Below are 21,250 nucleotides of genomic sequence, written 5' to 3' on the forward strand. Positions count from 1 at the left end.
CGAAACAGTTTCCAGCACTTTCAAAGACGTAGATTTTGAAGGGTCATTATAACCACTCTATATGAGTTGATGCCAAACTCATGGTATCAAAAAACTGCCCAATCATTGGCGAGCATGTTGCTGCCATTTTTGTGGAAAATAGGTTACCATAGCAACAATATGACCTATTGAAACCCCGTTAATTTTAGCTTTGAGCTCTTATAACTCAAAAACGAGCTGGGTGACCCCCATTTTTTATTATCGAATTGTGATAAGCATGATAGGATGCAATTTTCTGCAAAGTTTAAAAAAAATCTGTGTCGTGGGTTTAGAGCCACCTTCAAGTTTCGAAACTTCAATGTGGCTCCGAACCCACTCCACAGATTTTTTTAAACTTTGCAGAACATTGCATCCTATCATGCTTATCACAATTCGATAATAAAAATTGGGGGTCACCCAGCTCGTTTTTGAGTTACAAGAGCTTAAAGCTAAAATTAAGGGAGTTTTAAACAGGTTATATTGTTGCTATGGTAACATGTTAAATAAAAAAGATGACCGCAACTTGTTAACCAATGATTGGGCGTTTGTATGATTACTTTATTGTAGCATCACTTGTTAGACAGTGGTAGTATTCATCCGCAGGCGCTTTGTTCCCCTCCTCCCGGGTTAAAATAAGGTTAAGATGTTTGTGTGCTCGCAACATTCCAATTTGTCACTAGGGAAAAATGAACGACAAAAGCGTTCCACTCAATAGGCTCTCTTGCTAGTCTCATTTGAACATCTCTAGCTCTGCGAATATGAATCCTGCTTTAGTGAGCGTTATAACTGAAGTGTTCAAAGCGGCGATTAAAGTGGAATATTCATTTACAGTGTAGCCTGCCGAAATGGCGATCATTTGAACAGGGACGCACTGTAATTATGATATAGGATGTCTTCTGGCTCTCACACCAACAAGCCATTAATATCGGAAACTCCCTGTTCCTACACTAGCCAATCTAAAGACACAAACCTTCCAATAAACCAATCAAAGCTTACAGAAGATACGTGTAACTGACGCGAAGCGCGGGAAAACGTGTGCAACCGATTTTTCATTTTGGTGTTACTTCTGATTGGATGAAAAAGAGGCGCGAGTGTTTGAGCCAATCGCGTAACGTAGTTATGCCAAACCAATTACAATTTACATTTCTTCATTCAAGTGAAAACCTCTCTCAAAGTGAAATTTGGTTTACGTTTTCTCATATGATAACTTTTCACTTTTATCTTGTTATTAAATTCAGCAAAGCGATGAATTAAGGGACCCGTGAACACCACCTGTTTTCTGGTAATTTATTATCTTGGGTCATTGAACACAGACATCGACAGAACCGCTTTATTCACAATAACCTCTAAAGGAAAAAAGTAAAATAATCTACATATTTACTGTATGTTAACCTCTCTTATGAAAAAAGGTTCAGTTTTCTTTGGTATTTAAAACTCTGAGGCAAACGTTTTCATGAGGCGTTTAAGTAGTAAGCTTGTTTTTCATTATATTCTAATGAAATTCGTGTCCTACTTTTTACAATTTTCACGAAGCGTTTATGTGCGAAGTAAAGGCTGTCTTTGATTGCCTCCCGCGAACAAGGAATGTTTACGTCATATAACAGTTATGTGTCTAAGTCTTTTATATGATTAAATAGTTGCCAATTTCCACCTTTTTGTACATATTTACGTTTCACTAGACTAAACTAGCGCTTCGCGGATATGCATATTTTCTTTTATTTGATATCGATAGCTATATTTTCTTCAAAAACAGGAAAGAGTGAAGAAGTATTCTCCGACGGTAAGTTTAAGGAGTTTGAAGTAGGCGTCTCTGTGCCAGGAACTTGTAGAGAAGCCTTTAACCTGTTTAAGTTAGTTGGATATGATAACCGATCATAACCTATTGTACGATGGGGAATTTGCCAGTAACCTTGAAATCGAAGTAACTTTCACTAAGTGTTAACTAAGGAAAGGAAACTGTTACTGATTTACCAGTTGGAAATGCAGAATTCGAGAGGTTTGCGTGTAACAATGTTGCGATGTTGTAAGACAAAATATCCAACAGTATCGTATCATTTCCTGGAAATCAAAGTAATCGAAAAGGAAACGTTAACTATTAACCAGTGTCGCAAGAAATTGATGGAATCGGCATCACGAGTGGAGTAGTTGAATTGAATGCTCGAGGGGGAACTTTTTAAATATAATTTGTCAAGCTTCATGGTTCGTGACATATAAGTGGGTAATACATACTTATTAGGGACAATTTTCTCGCTTTGCTTATGGATATTTATTTACCCGTTGATATGATTTAGAAAGAAAAGGCAAAAAAATGATGCAAACTAGCCCCTTAATATCGATCTGTTTTCTTCGAAGAAACTATGCTTTCTTTTCCATAGACAGTTTGTGTTTTTTTCCGTAACCTTTCACTGAATTGTTTTATTGTGGTCACATGCATGAATCCATATCCATACACCTGCTGAAACGTAGATCAAAACAATCGTCTTCCTGCCTCAAAATTAGGTTTTACATGGTGCCTTCAGAGCACACAAACAATATATCAGTTGGTGGTTAAATTATTTTTATCAATATTATTATTGCTGTTCTACGAAGCGTGCTGTCGCTTTTTCAGTTTTTCAGTTGTCAACCTCCAGGACAGATTTACAGATAGTTGTACAAGACAAGTGTAGCCGTACTAACATAGCTACGTCCCTTAAATTTGATCAGTAAACTTTATCAAAATGTGTTCAAATTGCACTGTTAGGAATTAATGAAAACGGATTTATTAACACTGTTAATGCACACGAAAAAGAATCTAGGATATGATAGTTGACCTCGCCAAGATTTAGGCCTGTTATACGGAGAAGTGTTTCAGCCCAATTTAAAGTTTTGTATAGAGACGCCATGTTGGTGCCACTCGGAGGGGCACCAACATGGCAGTCGTAAAGTAACAGAAGCAATTGCCATAAGTTTCGCTATAAAAATGAATCGTTGATATCTATAGCTTCCACAGATTGAAATTATCACTTTTTCTAATGCAAGAACTGTTCAATTAACAAAAATATAGTCATCTTTTGACGTACCCGACCGCCTTCTCGGGCTGCGATTTTAACTTCACAAAACATAAAAGCTTGGAAATTCAAATGTGCTCTGTTACAAAACAAAGAACCCGGTGGGACTTAGTTTTTTTAAAACGTATAGTTTCTTTAACTGATGGAACTAAAACCTCAGTAGGATAGGTAATTTTTTTATTTAGGAATATGATGAAGTAATGTGCGCTATTCTTTGGTTAGTAATTTATCCAGTGTAGAGTGTTTGTCATCCATTGTACAACTGGTTCCTGTAATTGCAAGTCTATTTTTGCAACTGTTTGCGTTTGTTAAGTTTGTTTAATACAACAAAGCCAATTTGAAGTCACTTTATAAAGAAAGTAAATTAAAACAAACTCGAACACCTGGTTTCTCTCCTTAAACTTTTGCTGATAACCTTAGTAAGCGGTTTTCATAAACAGAATTCTTTTCCAACCCTGTAGTGAACAATATATAATTGTAAACAGCCTTGGTATTGTGTCGAGTCCATTTATACTATATTGATCAGCGGCAATTGGTCGATATTCAAAGATTACAATGAATCTTCGCCTTCTTTCCGTTTATTCATTTCGTTATGTTATCTGGGATGGATACTTTATCCTCTTTTTCTCGACTAGTTTGTGCCTCGATCTTAATGTTGCCATAACGAACACAATTATCTCTCGTCACAGAGCCCCAAACGGAAATAGAATACCAACCAATCGGAGAAGTCAAACCGAATGAATCAAATGCTTCGTCAGTGTTGGAGGTATCCTCACAGCCTCTCCCGTCGGAGCCACAACACCCTCAAGTTGTCACGCCAGAGCAAGTAACAAAAATAGATCCATCGCAGAGTATTGCACCTACACCAGTATCTCATCAACTTCCTCCAGTTCAGCCGGTGGGCAGCAGGCCTACAGGAAATGAAACACAACCTCTCCCATCTCCGCTTGTTGAACCAGGTTACCCTTAAAATAAGCAAAATAGATTTGCATCGTCTTTCACTGAAATCCATGTATCTGGTTTATTATTTTAATATTCTGGCGGTTTTAAAAATTGCCTTACACGATTTAAAAAGTAGTTTGGAAAGATTGTTTCGATCCTATGCACCGATGACCCCGTGGATCTGTCACTAATGATAACTTACTTGAACCAATCCGGAGCAGTGTTATACCAACGTTTTGCACTTTATTTGCCAAAAATAGTCGCCAGTTTTTCCTTCCCATTGTCTAGAAATGGGGAATGAAAATATGTTGAGCTATAGACTTTGAGGAAATTCAAGGAAACAGGGCAACAGGTTTGTAAATTACGTTAGGATAGAACTGAGCGGGACAATAGACACCACAACAAATCACAAATTTCGAAAAGCAGGATTTTAAATTATGTTCCACAGAGCCACCAGCTATGCAACCAGCACCAGTTCCAGTCCTTGTGACGTCTTCTTCAACAACGGTTGGAACTTCTGGTAAGATACCTACTTCACAGAACAATCAAATTGAATTATTATCCTAATGAAATGACGGCAAGCATCTTTTCATTCCTGAACATATTCATTTTGAATCAGAATGATCAGCGGGAAGTGTTCTTGGTTGGACTTCATATAAAGGTCACACAACGGTCTTTAAAAGTTGATTAATACGATGCTTATTCACCGAACAACAACAACAACAACAACAACAACAGTTTCATACATTTGTAATAATTCATCGATATTTAGTACAATAAAATTATGGTATTCCGATATTTCTATGTTAGACCTCCTATTTACGTGAAACGTCGGACTACTATATAATTAATTATCAAATATATATTATCACCTGTTGAATCGTTCATAATGCTTGATCATGATAATAAATCCCGCAATATGCCCCACCTCTATTCCTCTTAGTGAAAAAAAAATAAGCGGATCAACAGATTGAATCTTTTGCTCACAAAGCTATTACGGTATCTTCGAATATTCAAAGCATTAGCCTCCGTAAAATTCAATAAGTATTCAATGCCTTATTCCGAAAATATAGCATTAATGGTGACAATGTCTCCGAATTGGCTTGTAACGTACATCTCTATGTCTTCTTTATTTTTTAGATAACATTTTGTAGCTAATATTTAAAGAGATTCGAAGTAAAGGATTGATTACTTCTTGTATGCCTCAATGCTGGAGCGCCAAAGAACAAGATAATACTAAGATAACAGAGATATGTTTACATTTACGATTGAAAATAATTTTCCCAAGGGGTTAAGATACTAGTTTATAAGGGGAATTTTGTATTTAATATATGAAGAAAAGACTAACGATGACTACTCCGTTGTCACAGTAACATCCACCCCTCAGCCGACACCGGTTCCTGTTCTTCAACCAGCACCTCAGCCTGCTCCTGTACCTCAGCCAGCGCCTCAGCCTGCTCCTGTACCTCAACCAGCACCTCAGCCTGCTCCTGTACCTCAGCCAGTACCTCAGCCTGCTCCTGTACCTCAACCAGCACCTCAGCCTGCTCCTGTTCCCGCACCGGTATCCGCACCTGTTACTCAATGTCCGATTCCTGAATGCAGCTATCCCTCTGTTTGTATCCAAGCTGAAGTTTATGCCACTTGTGTTGCACCTACGTCATCAACGTCTGTTAACAATACGTGCGCTACGCCTGGTCCGTGTCTAACAACATTGACCAAGACAGCAACGGACACAACAACTTTGATGTTAACTCAGACACAGACCGAAACAAGTACAGCAGTGGCGACTCTTACAAATACCGAGACAACTACAAAAACTAACACAGCACTGACCACACAGACACGCACACAGACAGATGTAATGACCAGCACCTCCACTCTGACAACCACAAACACTGAAGTTGCTACAAGCACACATCATACTACAAAGACAAGCACGGCTGTCTTGACAAGGCACGTGCCAGTAACAACCGCTACGACCTTAACAACCACAAGTATTGGGGTAGTGAATACCACGAATACTCACACCTTAACTAGTACAGCTATTTTGAAAACAACGGAAACAAGCACAGCAGTTGTGACAAGCATTGCAAACAAAACTAACACACATACCTTAACAACCACTAATACGGATACGGTAACCAGTACAAAACTAGCGACATCAACAACAACATTAACAACCACCAGTACAGGTATAGCAACAAGCACTTTACTGACAACAGCCACAAAAACAAACACTGTTAATGGGACTAAATTTGCAACAGAAACTTTGACTAAAACATTAACTACAACAGCTACAGACACACTGACACAGACGCACAATGCTACGAATGTTATCACTGCGACAACAACTTCTACAGCCATAGACACAAGTACCGCTACTTTGACGGCAACAAGTACAGCAAAAACTACAGAAACCATGACAGCCACAAGTACGGCAGTCCTGACACAAACCTTAACAAACACACACAACCAAACAATAACACAAACTAAAACACTTACGGCAACATCGACCAGTGTGGTAACCACGTGCAGTGCTAACTGCACCAAGATAGGTACGTGTAGGTACAGTAATTAAGAGTCACAAATTTTCATTAGGGTAAAATTTGACTCGGTTTCCAGTCCTGAATATCATCTGGTTATTTCTGCATCAGCTCAAGAGCAGTGGTTACTGCTGCTTAATGGAAGTGTCTCACTTATTCAAAAAGCTAGCTTCACAGCAATAAATGCATTTGCACCCTTCGTACTGAACACGACATGGTATTTCCCGCCGTTTTCCCGCAGAGCTTGAGACTTTACCACTAGCGATTTGCTTGTAAAACGACAACCACGATGTAATAGCTCATGGATGTCACAGCTCTGTCTCTAACCCAAAACATTTCTTCTGCAAGCAATCAAGACAGTGAAATACTGGAACTCATTATTATGATGACTGAAAAATCTTCTAGAAATCATTGGTTGATTTTCGCTACCTCTTATGAGAAAACCGGCAGACACGTAGATGACACCCTGGAGAGGGCATCAGTCAGCTCCGTTGTTAATACAAAGGTGCCAGTCGCTACCAGACCTCAGAAATATGTTTTGAACTGATCCTATTTGGACTAGTTCGAACGAGGATGAAATGCTCAGCCAATGCTGGCAAAAAGAGGCTACCGGTAATAACTTGATAAAAGAATTCAAAATTCAGAATTGTGAAAGAACTTTTGCAACAAGAAAATCTGCCCATGGCGGGAAATCGTGGTCATCAAAGTGGACGGAAAGTTAAAATGACTCAACAAACATCTTTGAGAAAATAAAACACTCCCTAATTATGACGTTCTGAGATTTAATCTTTTGTCGGAGTTCTCAATTTCGTATTATAATTGGCTAAGGAAAACGGACGTTTTACCTCTACAAAGATATATTCCACGCGTCAATAAATTAGGAAAGGTTTCCTCTCACGACACTGGGTTTCCTGTCTAGCAGGACTTACGCTTACATTAATCAAAGTTTGTGTGGTGATTCGACTCCATTCCACTGATCATTATGCTCCTTTTTTATTTAAAACAATGTTTTTTAGTTAGTTCTTTAACCTGTTCATGGCCGTCCAATTGAAGGATCTTTTTTCCAGGGTTATGTTTTAGCAACTGGAAGACCTAGCTAAGCCACCTAACTTGTGTTCAAATAAATAAAACTAATGTTTATTGTTTTAACTTTATTTAAGAGCCAACGCCAAGCCCTTCTCCCAGCACAAGCATTGTGCCATCTACAGTGACCCCTCCACCACCAAGAGAAAAAGGTAAGTTAATTAGGTACTCGCGTGTAACTGTTGACAACGGAAATTGTAATGCTTGAAAAAGGCATCGTTTTGGAGATGAAGTGTGAAGGATTCAGCCCGACACCAGCGGGGATAACCTAGTTGACCTTAACGATTTATCTTCAAAGGGGTACATTTCCCTTTTGCATTACTTGTCGTGGGTCACAAATAGAATTTTTTTTTAGCAATTATATTTGTTGCCATATACATGTAGTGTTTGCCGCTGGTTTTATATTTTATCCACTCGTTTATATTATAATCTTTATCATTTAGACATACACTGTCCTTTTTTTTTTTTTTTTTTTTTTTGTTGTTCATCGAATTCAGGCTGTGCTGTTAACTACACCAAACTTGGATGCTTCAAAGATGACAGAAAGAAACCTCGTCCATTACCCGAATTACTGTTCACTGATCGTGATTCACGCAGTAAGGTTTCTAGCGGCAAGACTATCGACTGGAATAACTGGGACAAATATATGGTTGACTTGGTTTGCCGTTGTGCTGAAGCAGCAAAAGACAAGAAGTACGCCTTCTTTAGCCTGCAGTACTTTGGTGGGTAAAATAAGTCACATCTTGATCAAAATTGGTGATTTGCTCTTACTGGCTACATAAGCGTTTCGTTTTGCTTTGTAATCGTTTGTTAGAAATTACCACAAGGCTTAGTAGAAACGTCAAATTACTCAAACTGGTATGACAAATTCAAAAATGAAGACGATGAGAAATGTGTGTTTAAATGTGTGTTTTTTTTAAATTTTTTTAAAATTTTTTTTTTATCAGTAATCACATCCTATTTCGGATTCTTATTTGTTATCGCCTTTTCTAAACCAAAGCCAAACTACATGTATTCATTTTCGCTGGCCACTTAATGGGCATAGAGACAATAGAAAACCCGCATTGGGATGTCCAAATGGTGACCGCAGCCGCTTAATAGAGGTGGCCTGTTAACAGTATTTAACCAACAACAATTTGGGGACTTGGACTGTCCGCTTAACAGCAGGTGTCCGCTAACAAGTGGCCGCTTATTCGACTGAACGACATACTGCTGATTACACTCATTTTAAAATCCATCTAGGCGAGTGTTGGTCCGGAAAGGACGCTGGAGAGACATATAATAGGGCGGGAACTTCTAACAAGTGTGTTACCAAAGATTACGACGCATGTAATCCAAGTGATAAACAGGAGTGTGTCGGTGACCAGAACGTCAACTTTGTTTATGGAATTGATGTCAAGGGTAACTACAGTTTTATACCTTGCTTTTTGTTAACACGTTTCTGTCTACGTTTTACGTTATTTTCTGAGCTAACTGCTTTCAACAACTCTTGCAACTCATTGCTTACTTGTTTGTTGTGAAACCTTGCATAAAATATAATGCAATATGACAGTGCCTGTGATTTTGGAAAATCATTTGTGCTATTGAATCAAGTAGAGATCAAGCATCTTCCCTTGATTGAATACAAATACCGCTACATTTTATTCTATCACCTAACCTTATAAAACGATTGATATAAGTGCTTTAATAAATCATTTAGCAAACTACGGATCTTTGTCGCAAAGGCGTACCAAACTGCCTACGGTTGCTACTCTACGGGTAATTGGCTATGCGCATGCTTAACCATTGCGTTTAGATAATTGTGTTACGTACGTATCGGTTGCATTTGATAACTGTACTGTGCTATTTGCTCATTCAATTATAGAACCAGTTGTCACTCCAACTCAGCCCAGTTCTCCACCTACTCAGCCCAGTCCTTCACCTACACAGCCACCCTCCACGCCGTGTAAGAAAACTACTATCAGCTCCAACTAAAACGTGTTTGAGAATATATTTATATGCATGGTTATGTTGGAAAAACTAAACTTGCTTAAGCCCAAAAACTGATCAGAAATCGCCGCCGTTGTTCTTCAGGAGATGGGAGTTAAGCGAGTACTATTTAAATTAAGATATGCACGAGGTACCATAAATAGCCTGACTTTGTTCCTTTCATTTCTAAACAGGCCTATAATGTAGCTCTCTAAGTAATTCTCTCCGTTCTCCGTTTTTCTTTTGTTTGCAGCATGCGATCAAGCTCTGGATATTGGTGTAATCATTGATTCATCGGATAGTATCACGCTTGATGATTACAACTTGTGCTTACAGTTTGTGGCTGGCCTAGTAAAGCACTTTAAAGTATCTCAGGAAGGCACCCATTTCGGTGCTATTGTATTCAGTTCAATTCCGGAGCTACAATTCAGCTTTGCAGACAAGCAGTTTTACAAGAGTAAACGTCTAAGAAAAAAGATAAAGAGTTTCTCTTATTTGGGTGAAGGAACTAGAACAGACCTTGCTCTAACGCTTGCTAATATGGAACTGTTTTCTGAGCAAGGAGGAGACCGGCTCGACAAGCCTGATGTTCTAGTTGTTATTACTGATGGTAAGACAAACGTGCAGTTAAGCCAACCATATTCAGAAGTTTTAAAACCACTTCAGGCAAGTATATTTGGTTATAATTGTTTTTACCAAGACACATTTACCTTGTAACTTTTCCTGCCAGTTTTTTTCCGCGTTAATTAAGAGGATCATATTACAAACCAGCTCACAGCCAATGAAATGCTCCCAGCCAGTGAAATGCCTCTGGAAGTTAAACATTTTTTAGATAACAGAGAATAAAGCAAGACTATACACGGGTCTCTAAAGAGCACTGGCAAAATGTTGCAAGACAGTACAAAGATGACGTTACGGCAAACTCAGCCAAATCAAAATTGCGAACCATTGAAAGTAAATGTGTATATATAATAAATAAATAAATAAATAAATAAATAAATAAATGTATGCGTTTTGGACAGGTTTCTCAGCGAATAGCTTGTGGGATTGACTCCATTTTGCTCCACATGATCTTTACGGTCTTGAAGAGAAGAGAATGGAAAGCTAGAAATCACTTTTTATGTAGCAGCTGAAAATTGTGGAAATTACTAAGATCTCTAGGAACGTTTCCTGCTAAAATTGTTGAAGACATCGAAAAGCCGTGGACGACCGTTCAATTTCGAAAAAATTGCCAAGGCTTTTGGCTGTTTTCCTGAATTTTAGTCGGAAAAGTTATGTTCATCCTGCTGTTTTTTTTTTACAAATCTTAGTAGCCTCCATAATTTTTAGTTGGGATTTTTAAGGTTATTATTTTTATTTGAAATATTTGTTTCTTTAAGTTTAAGTGGTATGCCTGAGAACTAGCCAGGGTTAGCTAAGCGCATTGACCACCGTAAACATTCAACGTGTTTAAATGTTAAAACATTTTAAGCATATTTAACATTTTTGCCAAACAGGATACAAATGTGGCAATGAAAATACACTAGAACCAAAAACTGCAATAGATCTTTTTTTTCACTTGACAGGCAAAGAATGTTCGGGTCTTAGCTGTTGGCGTTGGAAAGAATGTGGATAAAAAGGAACTGAAAACTATAGCTATGAACGACGGCAATCACGTGTTCAGGGTTACAAAGTACAAAGATCTTGTTAAAATTCTTGACGCTCTTCTTAAGGAATCTTGTCAACAAGGTAAGTTCTCTTCGTTTCTTTGCTGCTTGTATTCAAACAGAGGGTCAGTTGTTAATTGCCAAGGAAAAGCACCCATTTTCTAATAGTTCATCGATGATACCCAAAATTAATTTAACGAGTGTTTGCGTGTCATCGGATCGCTGTCCATAATTTCCGTTGCATCTGAGCGTTTTCATGGTACACTGGTACTCATTCCATTTTTTTTCTCGAGTAATTGAAGTGGTTGCGAGAGTGAGACCAGGAAGTTTCCAGGTATAACAAGTGAAACCTAAAAGTTTTTCCTGTTCTCTTTGTCAAAATTAAATCACTATACAGCTGTATGAAGACAAAATAATTCATCTATTTATCGACAGTTTCTTCTTTAGTACCAACAGCACCACCTCCTGCTATTAGCGGAACATCGCCTTCAACCCCAGCTGCAAGCCTTCGTAAGTTAATTTCTGCTAAATTTGTAAGCAAGTATTCTGTCCATGGATTTGCTGACTGAATGGCTTCGTAGACTGTAGAGTTCTATTTTTACGCTCAAGGTTAATGTTACAATTCCTTTTTTTCCTCAGGGAAGTGTAACATTGAGTACCAAAAGCTTGGTTGTTTTGCCGATAAGGAGTTGAATAATCCTACAGCTCCACTTTCTGAAATGATGTTAAAAGAAACTAATGAAATCGACTGGTACAAATGGAGTGCCTGGCTACCCGATTTTGTCTGCAGGTGTGCCAACCTAGTTTATGAGAAGAATTACAATGTGTTTGGAGTTCACATGTACGGTATGTTCTTTGATTCTTCCAGTCATTTTTCGATCTCATTTCATTGGTAGTCACTTCCCATTCATTCACGGTCGTATTGTTCATTAAAGTGATGTTCAATGGTTTGGATATAAGTGAAGCTAAGGGCTTGGAGAGAGGAAGGAAATAGTACTTCTTTCCTGAGGCACTGTTAAAGGGTCTTAAACCTCAAATACCGTCCTTTTTAAGCATGTTGTTGTCAGCGATGTTTATTTAGCCAATCAGAACCCACGCACTAACAAGTCTAAATTTTTGAATTTTAGAGAATCGTTCAAGTTTATTACATTTTATGCCATGTATCTGAGGTGACTAATAGAAACCTGTGCTGATGTGTAGGAGAGTGCTTGTCTGGAATTAAAGCTGGTGATACATACAGTATGTACGGTGCCTCAGAACAGTGCATCGATACTCTTCAACAGCCATGTGGTGTCAATAGCGTTGGAGAGTGCGCGGGAGACCAAAACTCCAATTACGTCTATCGCATTGTTATTTCTCAAGGTTGGTTGACATCAATAAGTAATTACTTCTTGTAGCTTAAGAGTGTTTTAATTATTATTTTAACGTGTAATTTTAAAAAAATCGGCTTGGAGGGCTGAGTTTTCCTCCGTGATGAAAAAAGATTCAAGCCCTTGTCATTTCTTAAAGTACACCTAGCCCCAATCATTTTTTTCGCTAAAACAAATCCACTTGTTATTCGAAGCATTTGGTCGAAAAAATTTTTGAATTTGGTTGAATCTTCGATTTTCTATGCCCTTTCAAAGTCGCGCTTGAAGTGTTGCACGACCGCGTTTTAGGGAGTCTGGGGCGGCGGTTGCTGATGACGTCTACCCAGGAACCAAACACAATGGCGCCTCAGTCAGCTCTCTGTATTTGCTCGAGAAAATGGAGGACAAAACTAATCGTTCCAATATATTTTGGGACTAAAACGGCCAAGTTTTGTTTCAGAATAATTTCTTTTTCGTCACTGGGGTCAGAGTTAAGTTTCGATTCGGAAGAATCCGAAATAAACTGCGATCGAGGACGTTCGACAACTGTGAGCTCACTGCTTAGAGCTTTGAGAGCAATTTACAATATTTCAAGCGACGACGGGGAAGACTTCTTTTCGGACGAGCTGCTTGTATATTAGAAATGCAAAGCTAGATACGAAGTGGAGGAGCAGGCAAACGAAAAGCAATAAAGAAAACTCAAGGACTGCTTTGGGTGGTGATTTCGTCACCTAAACACAAGATTCCCACGCGTGTAAGTAGCCCGTTTACATTTGTCCTTAGCGAGAATGTATTTTGTCAAGGTATGGTTGTTCTATTAAATCCAGTTGGTGTTTTACTTTCTGGAATGGTTCATGTTTATAAGAGCGACGTAAGTGTTGCAGTTTTCGAGACTTGATGACTTGATGACCTCCACTGGCTTCGATCGATTGAAAATCGTAGAATTGTTTGGACCTGTATTTTTGAAACTGCGGGACGCAAAGGCAGAAGGAAACATTTCATACAATTATCGATTTCACATTGTCACACGTTTTAAATCGTAACACCAAATAACCAATGTAAATTTTTCTCATAGTTTGCAGTGAAATTCGTCGGATAAGCGAAAAGGATGTGTTCCCTGAGCGGTCCGCAGATAATTTTACGCGGTCATATTTTCGACACTATTGCACAGATTACGAATACGAACTATTGCACAGAATGTTTGTCGCACTGCTGATTTCCAAACCTTCAAAAAACTCTGTGAGTCTATGAGTTTTGTGATCATGTAATTCTTAAGGATTAATCTTAGACTTTTATTTGAATCGAAAGAAAAATAAGTGTTGGTTGGCGGCGTACGGTTGCGACCTACATTTACATATCAGTACATCGGTCGTAACGCTATTTGATTGATCACACAACTTTGCCGGCTATGTTATAAATACTGCGGGACTGGAAGATAAAGGTTGTTGGTAGTACTTCTACGAATTGCTGGTTGGCTTTAAGTAGAAAATTCTGAAAATAACGTTTGAAAGTCTGCGGAACAAACTCCAGTGAGAGTTCTTCGATGGTTCTCACGGACCCAGTTCGCTTGTTTCGGTTCGACAAAATCAACCACCGTTTACGTCTGTATTGTAGTATTGAGCGCTCATCGCCAGTAAATTGTACAGTATATATTTTTCTTTATATCTAGGAATTTGCTGCAGCAGCCGACAGCACTTCTGGAAGGCGTTTCTGAACACTTTTCGAATGTGTACTGCACCATCCTGAAGGAAATGAGAGGACGTGAGATACTCAACCTTCCTGGGTAGACGTCACAACAGCCGCTGGACCCATTCTCCTCAAACTCGGTCGCGAAACAAAATGGCGGTGTTTTAGAGCTATTTTCGAGATTTCGTCGGGGCATAGAAAATCGAGGATTTAACCGAATCCAAAAATTTTTTGGCACAAGTATTTCAAATAACAAGTAGACTCGTTTTGGCGAAAAATTTTTTGGTTTAGGTGTCCTCTAAGCAGCGGGTTTTTAAAGTTGCTCGCTTGATTTTTATTCGTGTATATCATTCCACCAGTGAGTCCAAAACCTCTACAGAGGCGATACACTCATGCTCCATAGTATTTGCATGTTCTCATTGTACGTGTCTGCTTTAGATATTCCTTGACAAATGACAGTGTTACATCTGATGAATCGAGCATAAATCATGAATCTCGCTAAAAGTTACTAAGACTGTCAACAGAATATTATCAATCAGAGCCTGGTTGTCGTGATTTTCATTGATTGCAATTGATGCCGTATAATGTTTGCAATAACACCTTTAGCACTGCCCATCAATGATGCACGTTATTGAACGATGCAAACTGTGGTATGTGCCTGGGCAGAATTCAAATGACGTGCTGCAATAAGTGTACTATTTATGTCGCTTCTGAATAGTTAGTCAGGGAGGCTTGGAGGGAACTGCGAGTGATACCAGATATTGACAACTCATACAGCGGTATCTGCTGACTACAAGACCCTTAGCCTTTAGCAGATTCTTGGGGAACTAGTTTCTGAGTGTTAGATATGTCACATTCAATCGCCTCAGCTCCCTGGAAATCGAGTTGCTGTTGCTATCCCTTTTGTCACCACCATTCGAGTATTGGCGGCTTACAATGTTCTTTGGATGGGTTGTAATTTTGTCATCAGCAATTTTATGTTTTGCTTCATTTATGAAGGCACAATTCACTTTCTATTTGATCACTTAGGGGCACAGATAGAACCATCACCAGTTCCTACCACAACAGAACCTAAAGTCAAATTAGTAACGGGTGAGGTTATTGGTAAGCCTGAAGTCACTTTATAATTCTATCACATTTCTCTTGCGCTAGTACACTTTTCTGAATTTATACGTGATTTTATTGAATATTGAAAGTAAAAAATAACGTTCACAACCAAACTGCATCTTTTTGCACTTTACATCAGTCTTGGCTCTGATATAATAATTTAGCTGGTTATGAATTTTTTTGGTTTCTGCAGAGGACTGTCCTGTTGACTTCAGTAAGAAAGGTTGTTTTAATGATTTACATGCTGGTTTAAGACCATTACCTCAACTGATGTTCACTGATCTCGACAACAGTACAGCTCAGTACAGCGGCTTCCCCGTGGATTGGGGAAGCTGGGATGCTTACTTAGATGATGTAGTTTGTCGATGTGCTCAGGTTTCAAAGGCAAAAGGATTTAACTTATTTGGAATTGGGAACTTTGGTGAGTATAATGCGGATAATTGAGATCAATGACAGAATGTTCAGTTTGGGATCAGTTATTTACGATTTTAAGGAGATTAGATTTTTTTAAAACATTTACTGCGGTCAGATAATGGGTTACTTGTGTCAGAAATGCAAAAAAATTGGGCGCACGTAATTCAGCATGGTCTACAGGGGTTATAGTTAAAAATATCGAAGTTGAGTCAATGGAGGCAAACGGTCTTAGTCATATTTTGTGGAGGTTGGTCTGTTGCGTAAATAATTCCAAATATTGCCAACGTTTTCACAAAAGTTAACCCTTCAAGAGGCATTTGAAACCGCCGCACAGATAAACGAAGACATAAAAGGATTCGATGGTGCATTTTGCAAAAACTTCAAACTTCTAATCGATAGATTTTCTTCAGTTTTTCGCTAAACGCAGAAAATCGGCAGAGGAAATGATCCATCAAAAGAAAAATAGGAGTCACCGAACATCCAAGATCGTTAAATCCAGGCAAAGCTATAGTAATGGCCATCTGCCCTATCATTGTTCATTTTATTACTTAGCGCGCGCATCGATGCATGACGTGGCGTGTGAATTTGCGTGGGCAGTAAGAATGCGCAGAAACAATAAGCGCGAACGTCCTTAAGAGCTATTACTGTTGTAGCGTCTGTAATGAATCCGGAAAATTATTTCCTTGCCTTGTCGTCTTACGTTCTTAGTCATTTCAATTCGCAGGGGAATGTTGGTCAGGAGAAGGCTCCGAAAAAACATCCCGCAAAGACGGCTCTTCTGAATATTGCATCACTAAGGAATTTGCTCAATGTGATACAAAGGGCGTAAATGTTTGTAGTGGAAACAAAACAACTACGTTCGTCTACAGTATACAAGAGAATCACAATATTCAGCAAGGTAAATATCCATTATTCCTTTCAGAAATAGTTGGTGCCCTTAGTAATGTCCCCGGACATTATCTGTTCCGAAAAGGGAACAGTTTTCCAAGAGCGTAGCTCGAGGAAAACTGTGAGGTTTGAGGAACAGATAATGTCCAAGGACAAATATCCGAGCATATTTTTGCGCCAAATGGAGGCTATTGTGTTTATTATCCTTCAAATATTTTCTGCAACACGCGCAGTTTTGAAAATTTGGGAGTATTCTCTGATATTCCCCAGTTTTAGCTGGGAAATATTCGGTCATGTGACACGGTTTGACCAATCGCGCCGAGCGAAAATATTCGATGGATTATAAATGTTGATATTCCAAGAGAGGATGAACGGTAAGACAGTTAATCCTTCATGTAAGCCTTGTTCCCAAAACAATTAATCAATCAATCACGGAAATCCCATAACTGCAGAGATATCCAATCCTGTTAGCCAGATTTTGGTCACGTGGACAGGCCAAGCGGCGTTAACACGCGTTTCGAACATTCTCATCTTTCACGGAAGCATCTACTTAACCTGGTGGGTAACATTATCCGCGGAAGCACTGAGTACCACATCTAAAAATAACGTGGAAGGAATTAGCTTGAGGCCCATATATGGAGAGTAACTCTTCTACCCTTCATCTTCTCCTGGGTATTGTAATTCACTCTGTTATTTGCCTGGAAGCAGGATTCCCATGGAGAAATTATTTAATGACCGAGCTTAATTTGTTTACGACTTTGTTTTCACGTTAAAATTCACACCATTTTCGAGTCCACAACGTCAATCGGATTTTTTTTAAACAATGTATATACCATTCTTAAACTATTCACTGAAACCTGAAATATTTTTTCTTTAGCGGAGGCTTGCTTCACGCAGTTCGAGAATGTCGGATGCTTTGCAGACAAAAATATTCCTCCCCGTCCAATACCAGAACTCATCTTTACGGACATGAACCAGAGTTCACCCAAATACAGTGGCAAAGACGCCCAGCTAGGGGAACTGGATACCTACCTTGGTGAAGTACTCTGTAGATGTGCTGAACGAGCTCAAGAGCTTGGGTACCAGTACTTTGGAGTACAAAATCATGGTATGTTGGAGGTTATGATATACATTATGGACTTTTATAACACAATTTTGATATCATGTACGCTCGGATTGGTTGAATCAGCGCAGTGCTTTATCAGAGTACGGTAAGGAGAATTTTTCACTTTTGCTCCGGCTTTTTCGACGAATTTACTCCAAATTTAGGTGGCTTACTACAGTTTTTCTGAGACTCAGTAGTGCGCGCTACGTTTGCCTGCCAGACGTTAGTATTAATCGCGCGTGCAAAAATGACTTAAGTAACCCTAAGAAGAAACGAAAACCACTTCAATACTTGGAAGGCGTTAAATCACTTCGGTATACGTAGTAATGGTTTCAAACTCCGTTCAAACATGTGTTTAAGCCTAGGGCCAAAAATATATGACAAAAGAGCTCAGTAAAAGAGCTCTAATTTACTCTTGCTTTCTCGCACGCGATACATGGCGTCACATGAGCGCGCGCTTAAATAAAGGGCGTGCGCAATTCAATTCTCGTCCAAGGTTGTAAAAGCTAGTCTTTGATCAAGTATTGCTGGAAAACCTACCGTACAACCTATGATAAAATTTTCACAGTTGATTTGTTGGAGTGAATCACGTTCAGAGCCAAAATTGGAAAAAAAATCTGCAAGACAGACTTTGACCTATTTTTGATCTCTTATTTGAAGTGAATCATTTGAAGTGAATCTCAACAATCACAACGCTCATTATCACTCTAAGGGAGGCACGGTGGCTTCATGGTTATTGCGCTAGTCTCTGGATCGAGCGGTCTGGGTTCGAGCCCTTGTGTTGTGTTCTTGGGCAAGACACTTTACTCTGAGTGTGCCTCTCTCAACCCAGGTGTTCAAATAAGTACCGTTAAACTTAAAGCTGGGGGTAACCCTGCGATGGACTAGCATCCCATCCAGGGGGGAAGGGGTAGCAATACTCCTAGTCGCTTCAAATTCGGCTCTTCATTTCGTATTTTCATCCGTAGCCCTTAAGCCCTTTTTTCAGATTCCAGTGGAAAAATGTACGTTTTCTTGAGCCACATTGCGACCGGGTTCCACTGGACAAGATAATTTAGATCCTTATTTATAAATTTAACTAAATGCAAACGATCGTTCCTCTCTCGAGAGCTACTCGAAATCGAAAGTTAGGCTGAAGTCCGGTTTGTTATTGACAGCTGTCAGCTGATGTCTCGTTAGCCAATCAAATTATTTGGGCAATTTTTAAAGGATTGTGATTGGTTTATTTAACTATTTAATTATGTAAAAACAAGCGTAACTTAAGAAGAAAATCCTTTAACACTTCTATGCTCTCCCCTGAGGCACTTTTTGAAATCGATTATACTGTTAACGGATATCTGTATTTCTAAGGCGAGTGTTACTCGGGACCAAATGCTGGGCAGACCTACAGTAAAGATGGATCGTCGAAGCAGTGTATATCGAGAGACTTCCAACAGTGCCCTGCAGAAAAACCTGGCAGTAAAGGTGTTCGGCAAGACTGCGTTGGAGTAAAAGACTCTAACTATGTTTACCTTATTAGTAATGTTAAGTTAGAGAGTAAAAAGGATGCTGTTAAAAACCGCATCTAAGAAATCCATCAATAGCAGATCAAAAACGTGGTGATTAAATGTATATATGTATCTTGTCACCAAGCTCGAGGACCATACTTAGAGAATATCCACCTGAGGTCTGGCAGTACGGTCTAAGCGCACTGCGATCCATACAAAAAAGACAAAGGGTCTATTTTCTCCCAGTAAGGACCCAAGCAAGCTTGGGATAATAAGAGAATTATTACGCGACTGAAAATGTTTAGAAAATCTACCATGATCAGGAAGTAGCTAGAAAGGCATCGTAGACTTAAAACCCCCAACTTTGGCTGAGAGCAGATTTACTGTTTACTGAAGTCTGATGTTTTCAAAAAACGAAAGACGAAAGTTTGAAGAAAAAGGATTCTCTTACTTATAAGTTAATTCTTTGAAACGCAAACCATAAAAGCAAAACTAAAACGAAGACAAATACTGAAAAAAATGCAAGACACCTCCGCATGGGATAATTGGTGAGTGTCCGTTCCAAACCTTGATCAACATTGGACCGGCAAAGGAGCAGCCTGATTGGTTGATGCCAGTTATTTACCCTCTAAAATAACTTAGTTTTGTAACTATTGGCGGCCGGCCCACTTTCTCATGTTGCAAACATGAGAAGTCTAGTTCTTTCAACGTTTGCTTGCTTTTCTTGTAGAAAATGTAAATCATTCTTTCTTTTCACTATTTTCAGCCTCACTACGTGCAACTGTATAATTTGGAATGTAATTGGAGGGCACACGTTCAGATCTTTGCTCGACTCTTGAGCCCCAGAATGATTAATGCGAGACGTTTAATTGACGGAAAATGTGGTGCTCTTTGTAGGTAATAAGGAAAGAGTAGCGAATGATATTATATATACTGTAAAATTACCGAAATTATTTCTGAAAACACTAACTTACCTTATTATTCAGATAATAAGCGAGGAATTGTATATTTTTTAATGATTTTATTTGTTGAAGTTGATGTAGAATATTCATCACAATCCTAATAGTTATTTGTTTCTGTAAATTTGATCTAAAGGCCTAAATCAACAGGTTTTGAAAATAACAAGTGACCGGTATGATGTTTATATTGCGTGTTCTGCGACAAGGATGATTGTATCTTATGTTCATCTCGAAAGGAACATGCAAATAGCTTTATACACCGAAATTAATGAGATGTAATCCCAGTAATGAAAAATAAATTGTGTTTATAAAACTATTCTTTGAAACTTTGATCCATTGGTTGAGTGTCCCATACAACATTTCAGTAACAAAACCAAAACCGCCCTGTAATGTTTCTAAGGAGGAAAATTAAGCTTCCTTGTCTTGATGGACTCTAAAACATTCCCTTATTGCTGAACCTACAAAAATGGAAATATGTTATTACGGTGGTGAAATTGAAGGAAGTTTTACATGTCTTATTATATTTTTTGGCCGTCCATTTTTATTAACGGATTGAGGAACACGCTTGCAGATATTTGTTTTCCTTCTTCGGTCCTCTTCAGGTTATTACTGAATTTATAAACGTTTCACCCGGTCTGTAGTATGGAGTAATGACATCGGCCAATACCAAAAGATCTATGCTGTTACCAGAAAACGTGAACAGAAGCAAACTAGTAGTTGAAACCAGGCTTTTCAATAATGTTCAGGACTTAATTTGCACTTAGTATTGGACCAGACCAGAATAGCAAAATACTCGACCGCGCGTGAACACATCCCTACGAGCCTCTATATAGACTAACTACCTTCAACGCTGAGTGTGTGGGAGACACGTCCGTCTCAGAGGTATAGTGAGTCTGTGATAAAGCCGAAGCTCTGCACTCACGTTGCAAGTTTTGGTACATTTCTCAGCCTACCTTGAATGAATGAATAAATGAATGAACCTTCGTAAACAACGGCATAAAATGA

The 21,250-nt window shown here is 38.8% G+C and overlaps 1 protein-coding gene across 1 annotated transcript; it reads left to right on the forward strand.

The window, feature by feature from the left end:
- The first annotated feature begins 1,668 nt into the window (after nt 1-1,668).
- LOC110066555 (uncharacterized) lies at nt 1,669-20,561 on the forward strand. The gene is made up of 18 exons (XM_089294130.1): nt 1,669-1,798; nt 3,755-4,024; nt 4,456-4,527; nt 5,378-6,565; nt 7,714-7,788; nt 8,134-8,358; nt 8,879-9,037; nt 9,501-9,581; nt 9,858-10,270; nt 11,170-11,332; nt 11,698-11,760; nt 11,890-12,096; nt 12,451-12,612; nt 15,315-15,389; nt 15,586-15,813; nt 16,531-16,704; nt 17,572-17,802; nt 19,150-20,561. Exons 1-18 carry the CDS (start codon nt 1,720-1,722, stop codon nt 19,365-19,367), a joined length of 4,083 nt encoding a protein of 1,360 aa, XP_089150256.1. The 5' UTR covers nt 1,669-1,719; the 3' UTR covers nt 19,368-20,561.
- The last annotated feature ends 689 nt before the right edge of the window (nt 20,562-21,250 follow it).

Source organism: Orbicella faveolata, unplaced genomic scaffold (assembly GCF_042242905.1).
Source record: "Orbicella faveolata isolate gen_17 unplaced genomic scaffold, um_ofav_v1 contig_25, whole genome shotgun sequence".
NCBI classification, from domain to species: domain Eukaryota; kingdom Metazoa; phylum Cnidaria; class Anthozoa; order Scleractinia; family Merulinidae; genus Orbicella; species Orbicella faveolata.

Bases quoted from the DNA above. Each gene is read 5' to 3' on its own strand.
- LOC110066555 (XM_089294130.1), top strand. From the start codon at position 1,720: ATGCATATTTTCTTTTATTTGATATCGATAGCTATATTTTCTTCAAAA. The intron at 12,613-15,314 runs GTTGGTTGACAT...TTGATCACTTAG, and splicing joins TCGCATTGTTATTTCTCAAG to GGGCACAGATAGAACCATCA. The intron at 17,803-19,149 runs GTATGTTGGAGG...TGTATTTCTAAG, and splicing joins CTTTGGAGTACAAAATCATG to GCGAGTGTTACTCGGGACCA.